We start from the raw sequence: 21,278 nt of genomic DNA, 5'->3' as shown, positions 1-21,278 counted from the left end.
GACTTCCTGTTAGCGAGGTGGGACACGCCTGCTTTGAAATATCGAGGTTTGTGTCATTCTAGATGGCATGACTTTGCTAGTTTGCAGGGTGGGGGGGTGGGTTGACTTCAGCTGCAGTTCAAAGTGTTCTTGTATGTAAAGACTGCAGTTCAAAGTCTTCTTGTAATAAAACCCTTCAATCAACAGGTCAAATAAATCAATCAATAAATAAAAACTCATAAAAGTTGACGTGTCACTGTGGCATTTTTCTTTTCATTTTCATTTTCAGAGATCTGAATTAACAAGCTGACTGACACAGATGAACTCATTGATCTCCTTTTTTAGTGCAAATTAATACTAGGACATCAGTGCAAATTAAACATCCATTAAATATCCATATCATATACACCTGAATACAAATTAAATAGTATTCATGTAATTTTACTCCAGAAACAAGCTTTTGTTAACTTGACGCACAGTACGGCGCCAATATAAAACAGTCCCACTGTCTGTGCTTAGGCTTCTGCTGCTTAAAGTAAGTCAACATTTTCCTGTAAAAGTCTTGGAAAACTTCCATCAGCCAAACCCTAAATAGATAAACTTTCGTTTTGTTCCTTTCGTTTTGACTAAAAAACATTAGATCTTTCCCAACTGGACCACTGTTTCTGATAAACCACGTCATGCACGTCAGCCTGCCCTCTGGTTTGATGGGCAGTGCCGCGGCTAATGGAGATAAGAGTTCACTGTGTAAACCAAGGAGTCTGATACGTCACCAAAGCGTCCAGAAGAGCAAAACAGAATAGTGAGAGCACTCTGTTTGTTTTTTTTAAATGTCACTTAGTCACAGTAATTTGTGTGTGCAGGGCTGGAATTTCAGTTTGGCCTTATGGTCATCAATAAATGATACGCCCTGCCCCTGCGGCCACAGCTTATACCTTATGTGCATTTGCTTTAGTTTGAGATATATTAGTTTGCATTAGTTTTAAGTTCCTAGTGTTCCTAGTGAAATAAATGACCGGCCTACTGTTTAGCTGTTTATGCTGAGTTTCTAACTGCAATTAAAGCTGGTGGTTTAATTATGTGTATTTGCTTTAGGTTGAGAATGTACTAGTTTGCTTTAGTAAGAAGTGTTCAAAGAAATTACCTGCCCACTGTTTATGGTGAGTTTCTAACTGCAATTAAAGCAGCTTTGGTTAGCTTTGAAGCAATGTCCAGTTTGTCATCTTTGAATGAACTAACCACCGCTCACTATTATATATTTTAAGGGCATTGCTCAATTCTTACATGTTAGTCGGGGGCCCCTTTGGAGGGTGGGGCCCGTTTCAGTTGAAACAGGAGATAGCACGACTTCATGGCTCAGCCATCTTGAGGCCCTCTCTGCTGCATCGGTGGTACTGCACATGGCTCTCCTCTTTCTCTCACCCTCGATGCCTAAACTACTGAAGGCTCTGGCCAAGGAACGGGCTGCAAATCTTCTGCATCCAACCTCCACAGGGAAACACCTTGCTCTCAAGCCAGCCTCCTGACAGTCATTGAGCAGTCCTGCCTTTTATTAGACCCTCCCTGCCTCAAGCCCAGGCTGAAATCACCCTGATGACATCAGTTACTGTATCAGTTTGGAAAGCAGGTTGGCCCTTTAAATATTTCATATATTATACAATATATATATATATATATATTGTATAATATATTGTATATGAGTAGTACTCCTCTTAACAAGTAAACTTTACCTTGTGTAAAATCTGCAGGGTGGCCCTTCCAATATTTCATCTATTATACAATATACATATATACCATCCTCTTTGGTGTTTTAATATTTTGGTACATTGGATCCTTATTTATTAACTCACCCGTCATCAAAATCACACCTCAGCTTGTCATTTCTAGTTTTGTCCAAAACAGGGTGTACTCACTCAATGTTAGATTTTAATCTGAGACAGAAGACTTCAGGTCTGTGTAACAATGTTGTACCACACAAAGGGGAAACATTAGCATGAGTAAATGACAACTCCCTCCACAACAACACTTTTCAAATTTTGGCACTTTCCTCCCTTAGTGAAATTTACTACAATTACCTGCATGACATAACCTAAGAAAAACAACCATGTCAATGTTGGGTTATCTTTACCCCAGAATATTTCAGGGTCAAACCTTTGTTTGATATGCACATACTGTGCGTCCTTAATTTAATCATATGGGCTGAAACTTAAGGTATAAATGTAATTGTGTGTTAGATGCAACATCACATTAAACAACTTTGATTCATCAGGTATGACTCACCTTTTCATCCCCCTTCAGATTGTCTTTCTGTCCTTCTTGTATTTTTCTTGTATTTTTTTCTGTTCTCCTTTCTTTTAATAATAATGCTTAAACGTCATCAGTGCAAACTAAATAAAAAAGTAAATATCCATATCATATACATCTAAATACAAGCTCAAGTGACATTTTATTCATGTCATTTTACTCCATAAACAAGTGTAACAAACCGGCTAGGCAAGAAAGCAGGAACACCGCAAAGTTTCTCGACATAATCATTTAATTCACAAAGTTCGGTCACAATAAACGCTCTCCAGAATTGAATTGTTCGAGTAGTTTATTTGATTTTATTGAGCGAAACATTAATTTGGCCTTTCACCATTAGCCCAAATGGTGACGGTGGTGCTGACGATGATGATGATGAAACTGCGTGTTGGCGCTCGGAGAGTCCTGAATTCCTGCAGTACTCCAGTATTGCCGCAAGGAAATGTACTTACACGAACTGAAACCAGACGTAGTAGAGATACGTCCTTTTCTAGTCTAAGACAGTTTTTATGAATCTGTTCTCTGTAATCTCTACTCTGTAATTTGTACGTTGATTTGATCGCACGCACAGTCTAAGATCAGTTCTGTGCGTAAGTACGTTTTATAAATGAGGCCCTATGATATGATAATCGCTGCTAGACGCTCAGTTCTTGTGCTCCCTCTCATTCACGTTGAAATAATGAAACCGAAACTGAAACGCAACTGTTTTGGACAGAACTGACTCATAAACCAAATAGAAAGAGCTGACGAGCCCAATGGGGCTTGTCACAAAAGTTTTTGTAACAAACGCACGGTAAGGCGCCAATATTAAATCCACTCTGCTGTTTAAAGTAAGTCAACATTTTCCTGTAAACGTCTTGTGACTACGAGAAACTTCCATCTGCCAAACCCTAGATACACTTTCGTTTCCTTCCTTTCGTTTTGACTAAACATACAAACGTTGGGTTATTTCCTTGCTGGACCCCCGTTTCTGATAAACCACGTGATGCACGTCAGCCTGCCCTCTGGTTTGATGGGCAGTGCTTAGCTTGTGTAGGAAAGAGTTCACTAGCCTATATAAACCCAGGAGTCAGACACATCACCAAAGCTTCCAGAAGAGCAACAGAGAACAGTGAGTACACTTTGTTTGTTTTTAAATGTCGCTTTGTTAACCACCGTAATGTGTGTGTGTGTGTGTGTGTGCAGGGCAGGAATTTCAGTTCAGTTATCAAAAATGATATGCCCTGCGGCCACAGTGCCCCCACTGCCACAGCTGATACCGCCTAAGTCTACCGCATCTTTAAGGTCCAGTGGCGGCCTTAAGCATATGGGGGCCGGTTTCAAGTTTTTTTTTTTTTTTGTAAGGGTATATTTTCGGAATTCAACTTAAATCCATTATGTGTACTTTCAGCATCATGAACAGCTCAACATACAAAAATTCCAAACAATTAAAAACTGAAAGAATTACATTTTTGCTTTGTCTCCTCTGCTCTGCTCCGTGTGTGTGAAACTCAGAGAGCAGAGGCGAGGGGAAAAAGTAGAATTATTATAAATATTTCAATATGTTGTTTACCCTCATTTATTTGCACGCTTATAGAGATTATTTAATTATGTGTATTTGCTTTAGGTTGAGAATTTACTAGTTTGCATTAGTTAGAAGTGTTCAAAGAAATTACCTGCCTACTGTTTATGGTGAGTTTCTAACTGCAATTAAAGCCGGTGGTTAGCTTTAAAGCAATGTCCAGTTTGTCATCTTTGAATGAAGTAACCTTAGCTCACCATTAAATATTTTAAGTGGGGGAAATGCTCAATTCTTACATGTTAGTCGGGGGCCCTTGGGAGGGTGGTGCCTGTTTCAGGTGAAAAAGGGCAAACATAGCTTAGGCCGCCAATGTCCCTGTCAATGCGGATTTAGACACCAGTGTCTTTGATGAATTCTTATTGGGCAACATCAAGTGAAACGCTGTGCACAAAACCAGTGGTGCGTTTGATTTTGAGTCTAGTATGAACCACTGGAAAACCACAGCTGACAGATAAAAGTAGAAAAACATTATTAGCAAAATACGAATTCTGCATCAAAATGTACCCTGTGATGATAGTATCACATATGACATTGTTCAATTGTTAATACTGATGTAATTGGTGCGTAACCATTGTAGCTGGGCGATGTTGAGATGTCTGATCTCTACCAACTGAGAAGTTATACAGTAGGTTTTAAGTCACTGCGCCTGACCAATAAATACCCCCCCACATAACAGCCAGGCCTGTGAAAATACAACTTCTCATTTTTACATATAGGATTACGCTTGTGCAGATTAAACAAACAAAGATATAAGGTGTTGATCATTGATCTTTTGAGGTGCTGGTAGGCATAGTTGTTTCTGTGAAGAGAAAAAGAGCTGTTTCCCCCTGTTTTCAGTGTTTGTGGTCAGCTAAGCTAACCCACTGATACAGATGTTCCCCTCTGGATGAGTTGTAATAACTGGTGATCCCTTAACTTTTCATCTAGCAACATCATCAGATCAAAACTTTCATTTGTCCAGTACTTTCATTCCCATCATCCTCAGCTGTACTTTGTGTTCAGTGCTAATAGACTAAGATGGTGAACCCTGTAAACATTTTACATGATTTACATCAGCATGTTAGCATTATCATTGTGACCATGCTGACATTAGCATTTAGCTTAAAGCACTGCTGTAGACGTAGTGTACTTAATTATGTACTCCCTGGAAAGCAGTATTGATACTGACTGGGTTATCCTGGTAAATGAAAGAGAATGTTTTTGAAATTAGACACTTGTCTGATACTAAATGATGTGGCACAGCCATGAACATTTTACATGATGAAGTTAAATTAATAGAAACTTTAATTTCCTCTGCAGTGTCTAGATACACTCAATACGCTAAGGAGGATCTTGATGACATGGAGGAATACAAGGACATCATTAAATCGGCTGCTAAGAAATATAACGTCTGTCCTTCTGTCGTGGCTGGCATCATCTCCAGAGAGAGCCGCGCAGGCACAGCGGCAGGTCTTAAAGATGGCTGGGGAGACCATGGGAACGCCTGGGGACTAATGCAGGTCTGTGGTCCACACACAAGTCTCTGTCCAACCCACTCTCTGCATCCACCTCTCTGATAATAATGTCTTATTTATGGTTCCTAGATTGATAAACGCTGGCACAAACCTCGGGGTGCGTGGGACAGCCAGGAACATATTGAGCAAGGAATTAGGATTCTACAAGGCTTCTACCATTGCTTCAAGCAAAAAGGTTGGAGCGATGAGCAATCACTGGAAGGTAAAGATCATCCATCTGAAGAGTTGCCTATGTGTCTTTAAGGTGTAAAACAATGTTGTCTATCGTTGAAGTGCAAGTAAGTGGTATTAGTGTAAAATTACCAACATCAAAACATTGTTTCAAAATAACTCTGCAAAGCAATTACTTTGAAATCCTAAAATTGCAAATCCACCAGTATTATTTAATTGAATAAATTAAAAGCCGCTGTGTGTAGAATTTTTGTGTATACAGCATTACTTAAATTATTCAGACAGGACACCTTTATACCGGCAAATAGAGCTTTATAGCCTCTCAGTTCAGCCTCTGTCTGAAACAGGCTATTTTAGCTCCTGTCTATTTAAGCCCCCCTCCCGAAAAGCTCACTCTGTTCTGATTGGTTAGCTCCCTGAAATTGTGTCACAGCCGACCTCTAGCTGCTCTGGAGGTTACGTCAAAAAAACCATGAAACAAACTATATTAGTTGGATTTCAGAACGTGAAATGTTTTGAATGGATGTCAACTGTGAAAACAACCACACCTCACCGCTTTTTTCTGCACCTTTCAAATAATTTTCTTTCTGCTTCAGGAGGCCTGGCTGCCTACAACATGGGTATTGAAAAAATGGATTACAACAACGTGGACGCTCACACTACAGGGGGGGACTACTCCGCTGATGTCCTTGCCAGGGCTGAGTACTTTAAGAATAATGGGTATAATGGCTCGTGGTGTGTATTGATGTAATGTGTTCAATTTTCATTGGATTGTCTGTGTGCCTGTGTTCTTGCGCTCGATCAGCCGCTTCAGCTCATGCACAGGTTGCCATGCACAGGTTGCCATGCACTGCGGGGGGCTGGCAGAGTAGCCGGGTTGCGGGGACACCTTGATGAGGGAACTTGTCACTTGTTGTTGAGCTTTTTTGTGCTCCTTGTTCTGTGTAGATCAGCCACAGTAATTGACGTGTCAGCAGCCGGTGTTATAACGGCCATGATGTTATACAATAAAGTCATCATTGAAGTAACCCATCTCCGCGTACTGACTGAGATCGCTACAGTATTAACTCTGAGAGCTGCCCCATTCCCAGTTAAAGTTCAATTTAAACAGCAAATAGCCTTGACATGAAGTAGAATTAGACAACACTTACTTTTCATTTGTTCTCACTACCTGAGAATCCAGAATGAACCTCAAAAATATGACACAGTATCTTGTGATTGTCTTCCCGACTGTGCAGCAAATTACACATTTTTCCATGCGATTAAAACGGTGATGACTTAGCATGATCATAATGATCATAAAGTGGACAGTTGCATTTCTGCAGCAAAGTAACTACAATGTCTGATATGGTGGCTGTTATTTGCAGCCTTTATCAGTGCATCAATAAAGCTATCAGTCCAGTATACATAATCCTGAATCATGTCTTTCCACTACATGCCAAGTGGGCACAGGTACACACATAATACCCTCTAGCATCTTTGTTAGCAGGCGTAAGAGTTCCTGCATACTGCTCTTGTTATACCTGTTGTTATATGAATCGTAAGTCGTTACACCTTTTGAAGCAGATCAGAGGCAACACAAAGATGAACCATTTGTCAGCTTGATATATTTGATATCATTAAAAGAGTACTCCATCAATTTAGCAAAGCAGGTTGAGATATCCTGACTTTCAGACCCTAATATTGGTCAAGCTCAAAAAACACTGGATCCTACAATTCCCATAATGCAACTATAGTGTCTTTCATTAGACCTTCCCTGCCTCAAGCCCAGGAAGAGATAACCCTGATGACATCACTGGGGTTACTTCCTCAGTTTGGAAAGACATTATACAAATGTTTTACTGGCTGAGTACTCCTTTTAACCATTAAACTTTACCTCAGGTGGTCCTTTAAATATTTAATATATTATGAAATGCTTTGTAAATTTGTATTTAAAAAAAAATTTGTACTGACACACCCCTTGTTCTTAGGAGTTTCTCTTAACTCGGCTAGTAAGGACAAATGTTTAGCCTTAGGATGTTATGAGAATACGGTCCCAGATTTGTGAGAAAGAATTTGGTTCACACCACAGCTTGTAATTGCCAGTTTTGTCCACAACAGCGTGCACTACTCAGTAAGCTTTTAACCTGAGACAGAAGACTTCAGGTCTGTGTAACTATGCTGTACCACACAAAGGGGAAAAGTTAGCATGAGAAAATGACAACTCCCTCCACAACAATACAATGTTTCCTATGTTTTGCCATTCCTACCTTAGTCAAATGTACTACAATGACCTGCATGACATGACTGCTCTGCTTTTGCTCTTAGTTGGAAGCTTACACAACAGCGTATCATGCCGTTTTTAACTATGTCAGGTTAGTTTACACTTTTGGTGTAGGGGGTGTTATGGTTTATATACTGTTGGTGTGTGCGCGCTATGTTGAAATAATGGACAATGATCATCTTACATTGGAGCCATTATGCGATGCGTGAGCCTGTTTCCCTGACCTGGGAAAGTTGCTGGAAGCTGTGATATAGTATGTGAAGTGGTGCAACAACAGACTACCCTGTGGCTGGAAAAATGAACCAACAGGATGACGACAGAGTGAAAAACACAGACAGACAGCTCTGTCTGTCCAGATGCTTTTTGTCACTTCCATCCTTTACTCTGTCCATCCATCTCTCCATCTATCCACGGGTCGCCTGCAAGCTTGACAGTTCACAGTAAAGGTGTCAACAACTCAACAAAATATGCAGGCACATTGTTGTTATTGTTATGACTATTGTTAATGCCATAATAATTTGACAGGCTTGCTCAGGGATTGAACCCAAGTCACTGGATCTGGGAACCAGCCTTTTAGCCAAGTGTGCTAGTGAGGACCCAATCGCGAGATTTCGTTTCAAACTTAGTTTCTTTTTATTTTCCAAAGGTGGAAATCTAATCACACAAAAGATACCTACACAGTGAAAACTCCAAAAACACAAAAGATCTGGAACAGGGCAAAAGCCATAAACAAAATAATATACAAAATGCAGCTTTCAGGCAGACCTGAACAATAGCTACCTCAGGAAGACTTTGAGAAGGCAAAAGGGGCTAAGAACCGCAACGAGACACAAAAGCGGCTTGAGAACCGCAGCGAGACACCAACCCAAAACTAGCCAGCGCTAGAGGCACCGAGTGCATCAGAGGGCTGCATGTCTTGTAGAAAGACTAACTAACGACCTGATAAGGTCCAGAGAGATTAGCAAGGTATTTATACCCTGGCTAATTGTGACAGATGGCATTTGCACAATGCGACACAGGATAGGGCACACAATGGGAAATAGGTGAGGGCACACAATGGGAAACAGGTGAGGGCACACAATGGGAAACAGGTGTGGGCACACAAGGAAAACAAAGGCACATGTGAACACAAATAATAAGTCCATTATATTGTCTTTTTGCCCACCAGAGGCCGCCAATGTTCCAAATAATCACATAATTACTCTCAGCTATGACATATATGAAATCTCTTTAATAGTTAGTGGGAGAAGGCGTAGTGTTCTTGATATGACATGAGATGAAACGTGTGACACCCACAGCGTTATTAAGTTATTGCAGTTAAAAGGGATATTGAGCGAGGTCAAATACATTATCCTGACACTACTAAGTAAGGCTAAGGTTAACAATAAATGTGGAAATTATCATACATTTGAGACACAAGAGATATATTTTAAAAAGAACAGTCAACATTGAAGCAGCATAGGCAGAAATATCCTGACTTTAAGTCCCTAGCGTGGGTCAAGCTCCAAAAACACTGGATCGCCAGAAGCTATTTTATCAAACTTTGGAAAGCACCTGTAATGTGTAATCTGAACTAAATGTGTATAAACAGAGTAGTGCCCCATTAAATACCGTTGGCATGTTCAACATGTTCATCAGATTAAGTGATGGATTTAAAGCGTTAAAGCAGTGTGCCAAATACAGGGGGTCTCTAATTGACAGCCGGCACCCCCATATTTCAGGGGGGTCTCAAAAATGTGCCCAAAAATGATTTATTCATCTAAACAGTACAGTTCATTTTAACTTAACTTTTAAACTCAGGTAGTTTTTTTTAAACAACCATGTGTCCACTCTGACAATTATCATGGAAATCAAAGTAGTTATAGAGACATATTAAGAATGTCGCTTCTGTTTAATACTGGTTGTTTAATTGTAAACTCTGTACTATTGTCCATGTCAGAAAACCTTGCTGGTTGATGACTCCATTTTTCCAGTGAAGTGATTTTGTCAGTAAGCGGTCAGTTGGCAGGTTTTGATTGGACTCTCTGGAGTGCAGCACATGTTATGAAGGGATCTACCGCAGTTGAAATTGAGACATCTTTGTGATGCTCGAAAAACCTGAATGAAGCCAAAAAGAGAGCCGGATAGTCCTCTAATGTCTATTTGTGATACAGGCCCGTGATCAGATGTGATGGCGAGCTGGCACATCGCTGTTAGCTTGGCCCTCTCTCAGGTTTTAATCTGGAGTCCAGGGTGTGACCTGGAACTGAGTCAATGCCACGGTTTACCTTCAACAGTGAACGTGGACGACGTTAGCAAAATAGTTGTCCTGCTCATGTTAAAGGTACATTAAGGATTAATAGCTATTCGCTAAAGGTATGCTAGCAGCTAAAACTAACGAAATCTCTTGAAATGTGCTGACTTTGACATTATGACAAACTAATTACTCAACGACTGTCCTTACACAGTCAAACATCAATCATGTGCAACACAAGACTAAGCAAGACGGCAAATAAGCTACTTACTAGATCGACAGAAGGTAATCAAAGTCAGGTCGGCGGGCATCGGCAGGCAAAACTACAGAAGGCAGTTATATGCCTATCGACCCTGCTATGCCATTGGCACGGACGCAATTCTCCATATTAAAAGTCATTGTAGCGCCCCAATTTTTTTAAGCTGTTATTTTAAGGTTAAACTGCTTATCCTAACCCTAACCCTGAAGCATAATTGTTGCATATTGTGCCTTTAACTCTCCAAATAACAGGATTTAGGGTCAAGACAGATGGATATTGTTTTCCTTTGATCAGATATCACAATCGATTTATTATATGATTAGGTAATAAATTATGTGCTGTTATTTTATTATTTTTCCCCCTCTCATCCCTGCCCACTGCTTTTGAATTTATTTTTATATTTGGTTTGATTTTATGATTGTTAGAGCACCAAATTAGAATTGTTGTGTATTTGTTTAAATTAACAAATCCCATGTATTTGGTGCTATTACAAAAGTTTTCCTAGTAGTTGATTTGCGTCAGTGGTGGAGTGTTGTTCGCCCCATAGGGTGGAACCTGAAACCTACAGCACTGTAAAGTGTACTGTCCATTATTTTGTTTACTGTTTACCCTCTCAGAAGGCCCCAACAAACACACTGCTCCCGGTTTAAAGCTGAGTATACACAAATATAAAGCACTGGATAAATCAGAGGAAATACAAAGTGATTAGCCAATTTTTCCTGTATTTCCAGGATTTTAAGACAGAGTTAATAAACTTTAACACATCACCGTTCCAATGTTTGATTGTCTTTACACCAGAATATTTCAGGGTTTTGGAGAGCTATTTGATGAAAAACATTGACACCCTTAAATCATAGTAGTTTGCACAATACAAAAACAATGGACTCACTTTCCACCTCTTACAAGTTCTCAGCTGTGCAACTAAAACTCTTTCGCTTCTAGAGAAGTGACATGTAACATAGGATTCAGGGTCATACCTTTTTTTGATATGCACATACTGTGTGTCCTTAATTTAATCATATGGGCTGAAACTTATAAATGTAGTTGTGTAAAATGCAACATGACATTAAACAACTTTGATTAATCAGATATGACTCACCGTTTAATCCCCCTTCAGATTGTCTTTCTGAGAGGAGGAAAGAGGAATCGATTAGCCAAAGTTGTTTATTGGCTTTATTTAAATTGCAGTGTTTTTCAAAGCACATAATACCTAAACGACATCAGTGCAAATTAAACCAAAAAGTAAATGTCCATATGATATACACCTAAATACATCAAAGAAAGATTGACAGCTCAAGTAAAATTTTAGTCATGTCATTTTACTCCATAAACAAGCTTTTGTTAACTTGTAGCACAGTACAGCACCAGTATAAAACAGTCCCATTGTCTCTGTGATGACTACCGCTAAAGTAAGTCAACACTTCCTGTAAACGTCTTGTTTTGTTCCTTTCGTTTTTTCTAAGCAGGCGTTGGGTTCTCTACTTGCTGCCCACCGTTTCTGATAAACCACGTGATGCACGTCAGCCTGCCCTCTGGTTTGATGGGCAGTGCCGCGGCTAATGGAGATAAGAGTTCACTGTGTAAACCAAGGAGTCTGATACATCACCAAAGCGTCCAGAAGAGCAACACAGAACAGTGAGAGCACTTTGTTTGTTTTTTTAAATGTCACTTAGTCACAGTAATTTGTGTGTGCAGGGCTGGAATTTCAGTTTGGCCTTATGGTCATCAATAAATGATACGCCCTGCCCCTGCGGCCACAGCTTATACCTTATGTGCATTTGCTTTAGTTTGAGATATATTAGTTTGCATTAGTTTAAAGTTACTAGTGTTCCTAGTGAAATAAATGACCGGCCTACTGTTTAGCTGTTTATGCTGAGTTTCTAACTGCAATTAAAGCTGGTGGTTTAATTATGTGTATTTGCTTTAGGTTGAGAATTTACTAGTTTGCATTAGTTAGAAGTGTTCAAAGAAATGACCTGCCCACTGTTTATGGTGAGTTTCTAACTGAAATTAAAGCAGCTTTGGTTAGCTTTGAAGCAATGTCCAGTTTGTCATCTTTGAATGAAGTAACCACAGCTCACTATTATATATTTTAAGGGCATTGCTCAATTCTTACATGTTAGTCGGGGGGCCCTTTGGAGGGTGGGGCCCGTTTCAGTTGAAACAGGAGATAGCACGACTTCATGGCTCAGCCATCTTGAGGCCCTCTCTGCCGCATCGGTGGTACTGCACATGGCTCTCCTCTTTCTCTCACCCTCGATGCCTAAACTACTGAAGGCTCTGGCCAAGGAACGGGCTGCAAATCTTCTGCATCCAACCTCCACAGGGAAACACCTTGCTCTCAAGCCAGCCCCTGACAGTCATTGACCAGTCCTGCCTTTTATTAGACCCTTCCTGCCTCAAGCCCAGGCTGAAATCACCCTGATGACATCAGTTACTGTATCAGTTTGGAAAGACATTATACAAATGATTTTGAAATGAGTAGTTCTCCTCTTAACCAGTAAACTTTACCTTGTTTAAAATCTGCAGGTTGGCCCTTTAAATATTTCATATATTGTATAATATACTGTATATGAGTAGTACTCCTCTTAACAAGTAAACTTTACCTTGTGTAAAATCTGCAGGGTGGCCCTTCCAATATTTCATCTATTATACAATATACATATATACCATCCTCTTTGGTGTTTTAATATTTTGGTACATTGGATCCTTATTTATTAACTCACCCGCCATCAAAATCACACCTCAGCTTGTAATTTCTAGTTTTGTCCAAAACAGGGTGTACTAACTCAATGTTAGATTTTAATCTGAGACAGAAGACTTCTAGCCTGGCCATTACCAGCCTGTGACTCCATTTCATTCCGTCTTTCAGTCTGGGCCAACCCAATGCATTTTGGTTTCCGAGATGGGCGGGTGCTTATCTTGAGGTTTAAAATCATTGGAGTTCCCTTAACCAATCAGCAACGTTTAGTAAGCATTCGGTAGATTAAACTCTTCCCAAAGCCAGTTGGGAGAAGAGCTACGACGTCCTTTCCAATCATAAAACTTACAAGAAAATACTCTTGTTCTCCTTTTAATTTTCTGATGTTCTCGAGAGTTGAGACAACTTTTCCGATAGCTTTTCGTGTCTTTTCCTCCAAGGCGAGTTTTGCGTCACAGCTCTGAACTGTTCACTGATTGGTCCTACAAAATTTTGAGTCCTGGAGACGATTGTCAACGGGGTTAGGCCAGACTGAGTATGAGCTTGAAATCAATTCAGGCGGAAATACGTAGGCTGGTGTCACCAGGCTAGAAGACTTCAGGTCTGTGTAACAATGTTGTACCACACAAAGGGGAAACATTAGCATGAGTAAATGACAACTCCCTCCACAACAACACTTTTCAAATTTCTGCACTTTCCTCCCTTAGTGAAATTTACTACAATTACCTGCATGACATAACCTAAGAAAAACAACCATGTCAATGTTGGGTTATCTTTACCCCAGAATATTTCAGGGTCAAACCTTTGTTTGATATGCACATACTGTGCGTCCTTAATTTAATCATATGGGCTGAAACTCGACATAATCATTTAATTCACAAAGTTCGGTCACAATAAACGCTCTCCCGAATTGAATTGTTCCAATAGTTTATTTGATTTTATTGAGCGAAACATTAATTTGGCCTTTCACCATTAGCCCAAATGGTGACGGTGGTGCTGACGATGATGATGATGAAACTGCGTGTTGGCGCTAGGAGAGTCCTGAATTCCTGCAGTACTCCAGTATTGCCGCAAGGAAATGTACTTACACGAACTGAAACCAGACGTAGTAGAGATACGTCCTTTTCTACGTCTAAGACAGTTTTTATGAATCTGTTCTCTGTAATCTGTACTCTGTAATTTGTACGTTGATTTGATCGCACGCACAGTCTAAGATCAGTTCTGTGCGTAAGTACGTTTTATAAATGAGGCCCTATGATATGATAATCGCTGCTAGACGCTCAGTTCTTGTGCTCCCTCTCATTCACGTTGAAATACTGAAACCGAAACTGAAACTAAAACTTTGAAACTGAAACGCAACTGTTTTGGACAGAACTGACTCATAAACCAAATAGAAAGAGCTGACGAGCCCAATGGGGTTTGTCACAAAAGTTTTTGTAACAAACGCACGGTAAGGCGCCAATATTAAATCCACTCTGCTGTTTAAAGTAAGTCAACATTTTCCTGTAAACGTCTTGTGACTACGAGAAACTTCCATCTGCCAAACCCTAGATAAACTTTCGTTTCCTTCCTTTCGTTTTGACTAAACAAACGTTGGGTTATTTCCTTGCTGGACCCCCGTTTCTGATAAACCACGTGATGCACGTCAGCCTGCCCTCTGGTTTGATGGGCAGTGCTTAGCTTGTGTAGGAAAGAGTTCACTAGCCTATATAAACCCAGGAGTCAGATACATCACCAAAGCTTCCAGAAGAGCAACAGAGAACAGTGAGTACACTTTGTTTGTTTTTAAATGTCGCTTTGTTAACCACCGTAATGTGTGTGTGTGTGTGTGTGCAGGGCAGGAATTTCAGTTCAGTTATCAAAAATGATATGCCCTGCGGCCACAGTGCCCCCACTGCCACAGCTGATACCGCCGCATTCTTTAAGTCTACCACGTCTTTAAGGTCCAGTGGCGGCCTTAAGCATATGGGGGCCGGTTTCAAGTTGTTGTTTTTTTTGCATCAATAAGGGTATATTTTCGGAATTCAACTTAAATACATTATGTGTACTTTCAGCATCATGAACAGCTCAACATACAAAAATTCCAAACAATTAAAAACTGAAAGAATTACATTTTTGCTTTGTCTCCTCTGCTCTGCTCCTTGTGTGAAACTCAGAGAGCAGAGGCGATGGGAAAAATTAGAATTATTATAAATATTTCAATATGTTGTTTACCCTCATTTATTTGCACGCTTATAGAGATTATTTAATTATGTGTATTTGCTTTAGGTTGAGAATTTACTAGTTTGCATTAGTTAGAAGTGTTCAAAGAAATTACCTGCCTACTGTTTATGGTGAGTTTCTAACTGCAATTAAAGCCGGTGGTTAGCTTTAAAGCAATGTCCAGTTTGTCATCTTTGAATGAAGTAACCTTAGCTCACCATTAAATATTTTAAGTGGGGGAAATGCTCAATTCTTACATGTTAGTCGGGGGCCCTTGGGAGGGTGGTGCCTGTTTCAGGTGAAAAAGGGCAAACATAGCTTAGGCCGCCAATGTCCCTGTCAATGCGGATTTAGACACCAGTGTCTTTGATGAATTCTTATTGGGCAACATCAAGTGAAACGCTGTGCACAAAACCAGTGGTGCGTTTGATTTTGAGTCTAGTATGAACCACTGGAAAACCACAGCTGACAGATAAAAGTAGAAAAACATTATTAGCAAAATACGAATTCTGCATCAAAATGTACCCTGTGATGATAGTATCACATGTGACATTATTAAATTGTTAATACTGATGTAAATGGTGCGTAACCATTGTAGCTGGGCGATGTTGAGATGTCTGATCTCTACCAACTGAGAAGTTATACAGTAGGTTTTAAGTCACTGCGCCTGACCAATAAATAGCCCCCCACATAACAGCCAGGCCCGTGAAAATACAACTTCTCATTTTTACATATAGGATTACGCTTGTGCAGATTAAACAAACAAAGATATAAGGTGTTGATCATTGATCTTTTGAGGTGCTGGTAGGCATAGTTGTTTCTGTGAAGAGAAAAAGAGCTGTTTCCCCCTGTTTTCAGTGTTTGTGGTCAGCTAAGCTAACCCACTGATACAGATGTTCCCCTCTGGATGAGTTGTAATAACTGGTGATCCCTTAACTTTTCATCTAGCAACATCATCAGATCAAAACTTTCATTTGTCCAGTACTTTCATTCCCATCATCCTCAGCTGTACTTTGTGTTCAGTGCTAATAGACTAAGATGGTGAACCCTGTAAACATTTTACGTGATTTACATCAGCATGTTAGCATTATCATTGTGACCATGCTGACATTAGCATTTAGCTCAAAGCACTGCTGTAGACGTAGTGTACTTAATTATGTACTCCCTGGAAAGCAGTATTGATACTGACTGGGTTATCCTGGTAAATGAAAGAGAATGTTTTTGAAATTAGACACTTGTCTGATACTAAATGATGTGGCACAGCCATGAAAATTTTACATGATGAAGTTAAATTAATAGAAACTTTAATTTCCTATGCAGTGGCTTTTTACGCTGAACAGGATCTTGAGCCCATGAAGAAATACAGGAGCAAGATTATCAGTGCTGCTAACAAATTTAATGTGGAGCCTTCTGTCGTGGCTGGCATCATCTCCAGAGAGAGCCGCGCAGGCACAGCGGCAGGTCTTAAAGATGGCTGGGGAGACCATGGGAACGCCTGGGGACTAATGCAGGTCTGTGGTCCACACACAAGTCTCTGTCCAACCCACTCTCTGCATCCACCTCTCTGATAATGTCTTATTTATGGTTCCTAGATTGATAAACGCTGGCACAAACCTCGGGGTGCGTGGGACAGCCAGGAACATATTGAGCAAGGAATTGGGATTCTAAAAGACTTCTACCCACACTTCAAGGCAAAAGGTTGGAGCGATAAGCAGACACTGAAAGGTACAGATCATTCATCTGAAGAGTTGCCTGTGTGTCTTTGAGGTGTAAAATAATGTTGTCTATCGTTGCAGTGCAAGTTAGTGGTATCAGTGTAAAATGTACAACATCAAAACATAAGTTTTAAAATGAGAACTGAAGTTTTATAAATTCAAAGCTGCTGTGTGTCGAATTTTTTGGATTAAATTATTATACAATATTCAGCAGTCTAAAAACATAACAGAACCTGCTAAGCCTCTATATGGGTAGAGGACAACAATCAGCAGTTCAATGCGGTCGACATAGGAACACATACCTGACAAGACAAGACTAACTGAACTAGACAGAACACGGAACCCTGAGACACAAACATAGTATTGTCACGATCCTAAATCAAATAAATAACTATGACATAAATAAATGATGTGTCCAAGGTTTGTTAAAATCCACCTTATCCAAGTGGTCCGGCCCAGACCATTTTTGGTGTCCCCCCTGCCAGTCTGGGCAATTAGCAGTTTCACAGAGGCAGGATCCAATTGCAATCAGTGGTATGAGTGTTTGTGTGTGTGTGTGTGCAAACCATGTCTGTTGGGTGCACTAGTGGGTAAAACAGTGGGAAGAAGTGTGCAGTTAATGTGCGGTCGCACCACGACCGTCACTATCACCAAAGTCAGAAGTGTTCAAATTCTTCCTATAAGTGGCATTAAAGGGGACATATCATGCATATTTCCAGGTCTATGTATTTAATCTGGGGCTCTACTGGAATATCTTTGCATGATTTATGGTAAAAAAATAAATAATAATAATAATTAAAAACGTATTGATCTATACTGGCCCTTTATGCAGCCTCTCAGTTCAGCCTCTGTCTGAAACAGGACGTTTTAGCTTCTGTCTATTTAAGGCTCCCCTCCCAATAGGTTCACTCTGTTCTGATTGGTAAGCTCCCGGAGGCTACGTCAACAAACCATGAAACAAACTATAGTTTCACTTCTTTTTGTCGATCTTCGATCTTTGACCATGTTCAACAGAGTAAACCTACAATAGAAAATCACAAAGCACGATACCTGCCCTTTAAAGTCAGAATGTGTTTTGAATGGATGTCAACTGTGAAAACTGTGAATGTCAAGTATCAATCAATCCCTGCTGAGGAGCACAAACCTCCTTGAAATAATACAACAAATTGACAAAAGAACCTCACATTTTTCTGCACCCTTCAAATTATTTTCTTCCTGCTTTAGGAGCGCTGGCTGCCTACAACATGGGTACACAAAGAATGGATTACAACAACGTGGACGCTCACACTACAGGGGGGGACTACTCCGCTGATGTCCTTGCCAGGGCTGAGTACTTTAAGAGGAATGGGTTTTAACCCTGAGAGCTGCCCCACTTCTCAGTTAAAGTTCAATTTAATTTACTTAATAAAGACTTAATAAAGATAAATAATTTGTTTTGCTAGGTGATCCAATAAGATTAGACAGCACACATTTTCTAATTCATATCTAAGACTGGCTAACCTAAGGTGAGGTCAGGGCTTTTTTGTGTGTGAACCAATCACACCAATACGTTATACTTTCTGGATTGTTGTTGTATTTTTACTTTTATATAAATTCATACATACATATTCGTGCTTGTTATTTTTTGTGTGTGATATTATGTTATAGGCTATGCATTTGAAAATGAGTGACATAAGTGATTATGAACTTTTCTGATTATGAACTGAACTTTTATAGGTGTGAAGAATGGTGCATGTGCACTGACAAAAATCAGCCAGAACTTGTGTGTATTTCTGTGTGTATGACTCATTCATACTGTCTTCGTGTTATTGACAGAATCAGGTAGAGGTTAAGTTCAGATACCCCATAGATAGAGAGCTCTAAACCGGTAGTGATTTGTGCATGCAACACAATTATGTGGCTTAATTTTGTATGGGGATGTATCTGTGAATTTAAACAAATCAAACAAATGTATTGAATCGCGATACTGCATTATTGATATACAACATAAATAAAGTTAAACTGAGTTTCATTGAAATAGTTATGACTTTTGACAGCCGCAACATGTGCTGCATGTTCTACCCAGGCCCTGGGATTGGTAAGTGTTTTGTAGTGGAGCTTCAGAATAACGGCAAGCAGGATAATATTTCAAAGCTTTACTGAGAACTGCCAGCAGTGTAATACATGTCTAGTAGCAGTAGTAGTACTCTTCTTCTGCCCCCTGCAGGTAAATTAGCTACCATTTCATTATGAAACAGTGCCTCCTAGTGGTAGCACAATAGAACAGTATTACAGAACTCAACCCTAAGCACAACAGCATGGCTTCCCAACCATAGAACCTGAGCAGCAGGACACAACAAAGCTGCCTTCGTGAACATTTCACTGGGGTTTTCAAGCAGGCGTCTTCCCTCATCAGTGTTTCATGGAATTAGGCCAACAACACTAGCCTTTCAGTCTTTCAGTCTGGGCCAACCCAATGCATTTTGGTTTCCGAGATGGGCGGGTGCTTATCTTGAGGTTTAAAATCATTGGAGTTCCCTTAACCAATCAGCAACGTTTAGTAAGCATTCGGTAGATTAAACTCTTCCCAAAGCCAGTTGGGAGAAGAGCTACGACGTCCTTTCCAATCATAAAACTTACAAGAAAATACTCTTGTTCTCCTTTTAATTTTCTGATGTTCTCGAGAGTTGAGACAACTTTTCCGATAGCTTTTCGTGTCTTTTCCTCCAAGGCGAGTTTTGCGTCACAGCTCTGAACTGTTCGCTGATTGGTCCTGCAAAATTTTGAGTTCTGGAGACGATTGTCAATGGGGTTGGGCCAGACTGAGTATGAGCTTGAAATCAATTCAGGCGGAAATACGTAGGCTGGTGTCACCAGGCTACAACAACACCTCCAGAAGGTTAAATAGTGGTGTCTGGCATTGCAGACCCACTCCCCTCCATACTCATGATGGGTTAGGACACACATCACTCAGTACCAGAGGCAACAACAGATACACCTCGACAAGATTTCTAACATCTCAGTTCTAGTTCAGGTAAAATCACGGCCCCATGTAGTTGGCAAGCTCCTCAGCCACAACCACTGGCTCACACACACACACACACACACACACCCACTGGCTCGCTTTTTCAGCAGCCTCAAACAACTAATTTATTTTATTTATTTATTTTAGGGGGGGGGGCATTTTGGGCTTTAATTGATAGTTGTAGTGAAGAGTGGGACAGGAAATGAGAGGGAGAAGAGGTGGGGAGTGGACAGGAGAAATGACATCAGGCCGGAATCGAAGCTGTGTCCTCCATGGGCATCAAGCCCGGATGTGGTCTACAAAGTCACTTCCAGTCGGGTCTTTAACTCTTCCAACAAGCTGGTCATTGGTTACTCCAAAATTCATTTTCCATACAAAGTTATAGTACTTAAACAATGTGGCTCCCTAAGCCAATTCCTAACTACCTTATTCATAACTCTCTCAAATTTCCCCACCTCTGAAATGGCAGCTTCATACACAGACAAAGGCCAACTTATGTGTACCCAAACTACAAGCACAACAATTTCAGTTTACCAGGAAAGAAGGTCAATAGTCCTGATTCCCTTAGCAATGAATTCTCTAAAAACCTGTCCCTGGTCACTTAATAGGGCATTGTACCACCAGCCAAAACTCTTCACAGCTTTTTATAAGATAGAGGGAATCACCTCACCATCAATATTAACCACCAACAACCCATTTAGAAGCCTTTTTACCTTCATTGCCATGGTGAAATCCAACGGTGAGATGGTACCACCAGCCATGATACCAAACTCCAAATACCGCCATAATGTGGTGTAGTTACAGTTGTGTTAAAGCAAAACTGAATTGCCTCAAAATACACCCCGCCTGACGCTGAAATCTTCTCAGGGACCTGAAAGTGGCAGAATGCCTTCCACTATCAGAAGTAGTGTAAATGGTACTTTCTTAAACTGATTGTTCAAATCCCTGATTGTGATTGGCTAAAAGCCGTTGTAAAATCCAGCATAACCTTACAGTTTGTCCTCATAACATTCTATGATAACATTCCATATTACTGCGCAGTGAATGGCAAGGCAAGGCGATTTTATTCATATAGCACATTTCATACACATGTGGAGCAACATCATCTGGGACACTGAAGCGTCAAAATCAGGATACCCCTGTCACTGCACCAGCAAAGAAGAGCCCGTTTGAAAACTATTTAAACAATTGCACTATTAATGGCGATATACAAATTAATGTGAATATATAAGCACCCCTTTTTTGTCGGTGGCGCAAGTGTTCCATCTGGCTGTTGCGTTGCTTCAAGGGTTGCATGGCAACGATTTATTTAGGAACTATATTTTGTAGTGGCGGAAGAATGACGGTTTATCATTAAACTGTTGCTTCTAAAAAT

The 21,278-nt window shown here is 40.2% G+C and overlaps 2 protein-coding genes across 2 annotated transcripts; both read left to right on the top strand.

The window, feature by feature from the left end:
- The first annotated feature begins 5,170 nt into the window (after positions 1-5,170).
- On the top strand, positions 5,171-6,296 carry LOC308368024 (lysozyme g-like). Its single transcript, XM_080842066.1, has 3 exons — positions 5,171-5,340; positions 5,425-5,557; positions 6,123-6,296. Exons 1-3 carry the CDS (start codon positions 5,182-5,184, stop codon positions 6,275-6,277), a joined length of 447 nt encoding a protein of 148 aa, XP_080698192.1. The 5' UTR covers positions 5,171-5,181; the 3' UTR covers positions 6,278-6,296.
- An 8,437-nt stretch (positions 6,297-14,733) lies between these two features.
- Positions 14,734-18,300, top strand: LOC308368322 (lysozyme g-like). The gene is made up of 4 exons (XM_080842473.1): positions 14,734-14,746; positions 16,505-16,695; positions 16,777-16,909; positions 18,124-18,300. Coding segments are annotated over exons 1-4 (456 nt in total). The 5' UTR covers positions 14,734-14,745; the 3' UTR covers positions 18,255-18,300.
- Positions 18,301-21,278: the final 2,978 nt, after the last annotated feature.

Source organism: Sprattus sprattus (genome assembly GCF_963457725.1).
Source record: "Sprattus sprattus genome assembly, chromosome: 7".
Taxonomy (NCBI): Eukaryota; Metazoa; Chordata; class Actinopteri; order Clupeiformes; family Clupeidae; genus Sprattus; species Sprattus sprattus.
Note: the sequence above shows the minus strand (reverse complement) of the source record. Positions and strands in the feature narration are given on the sequence as shown.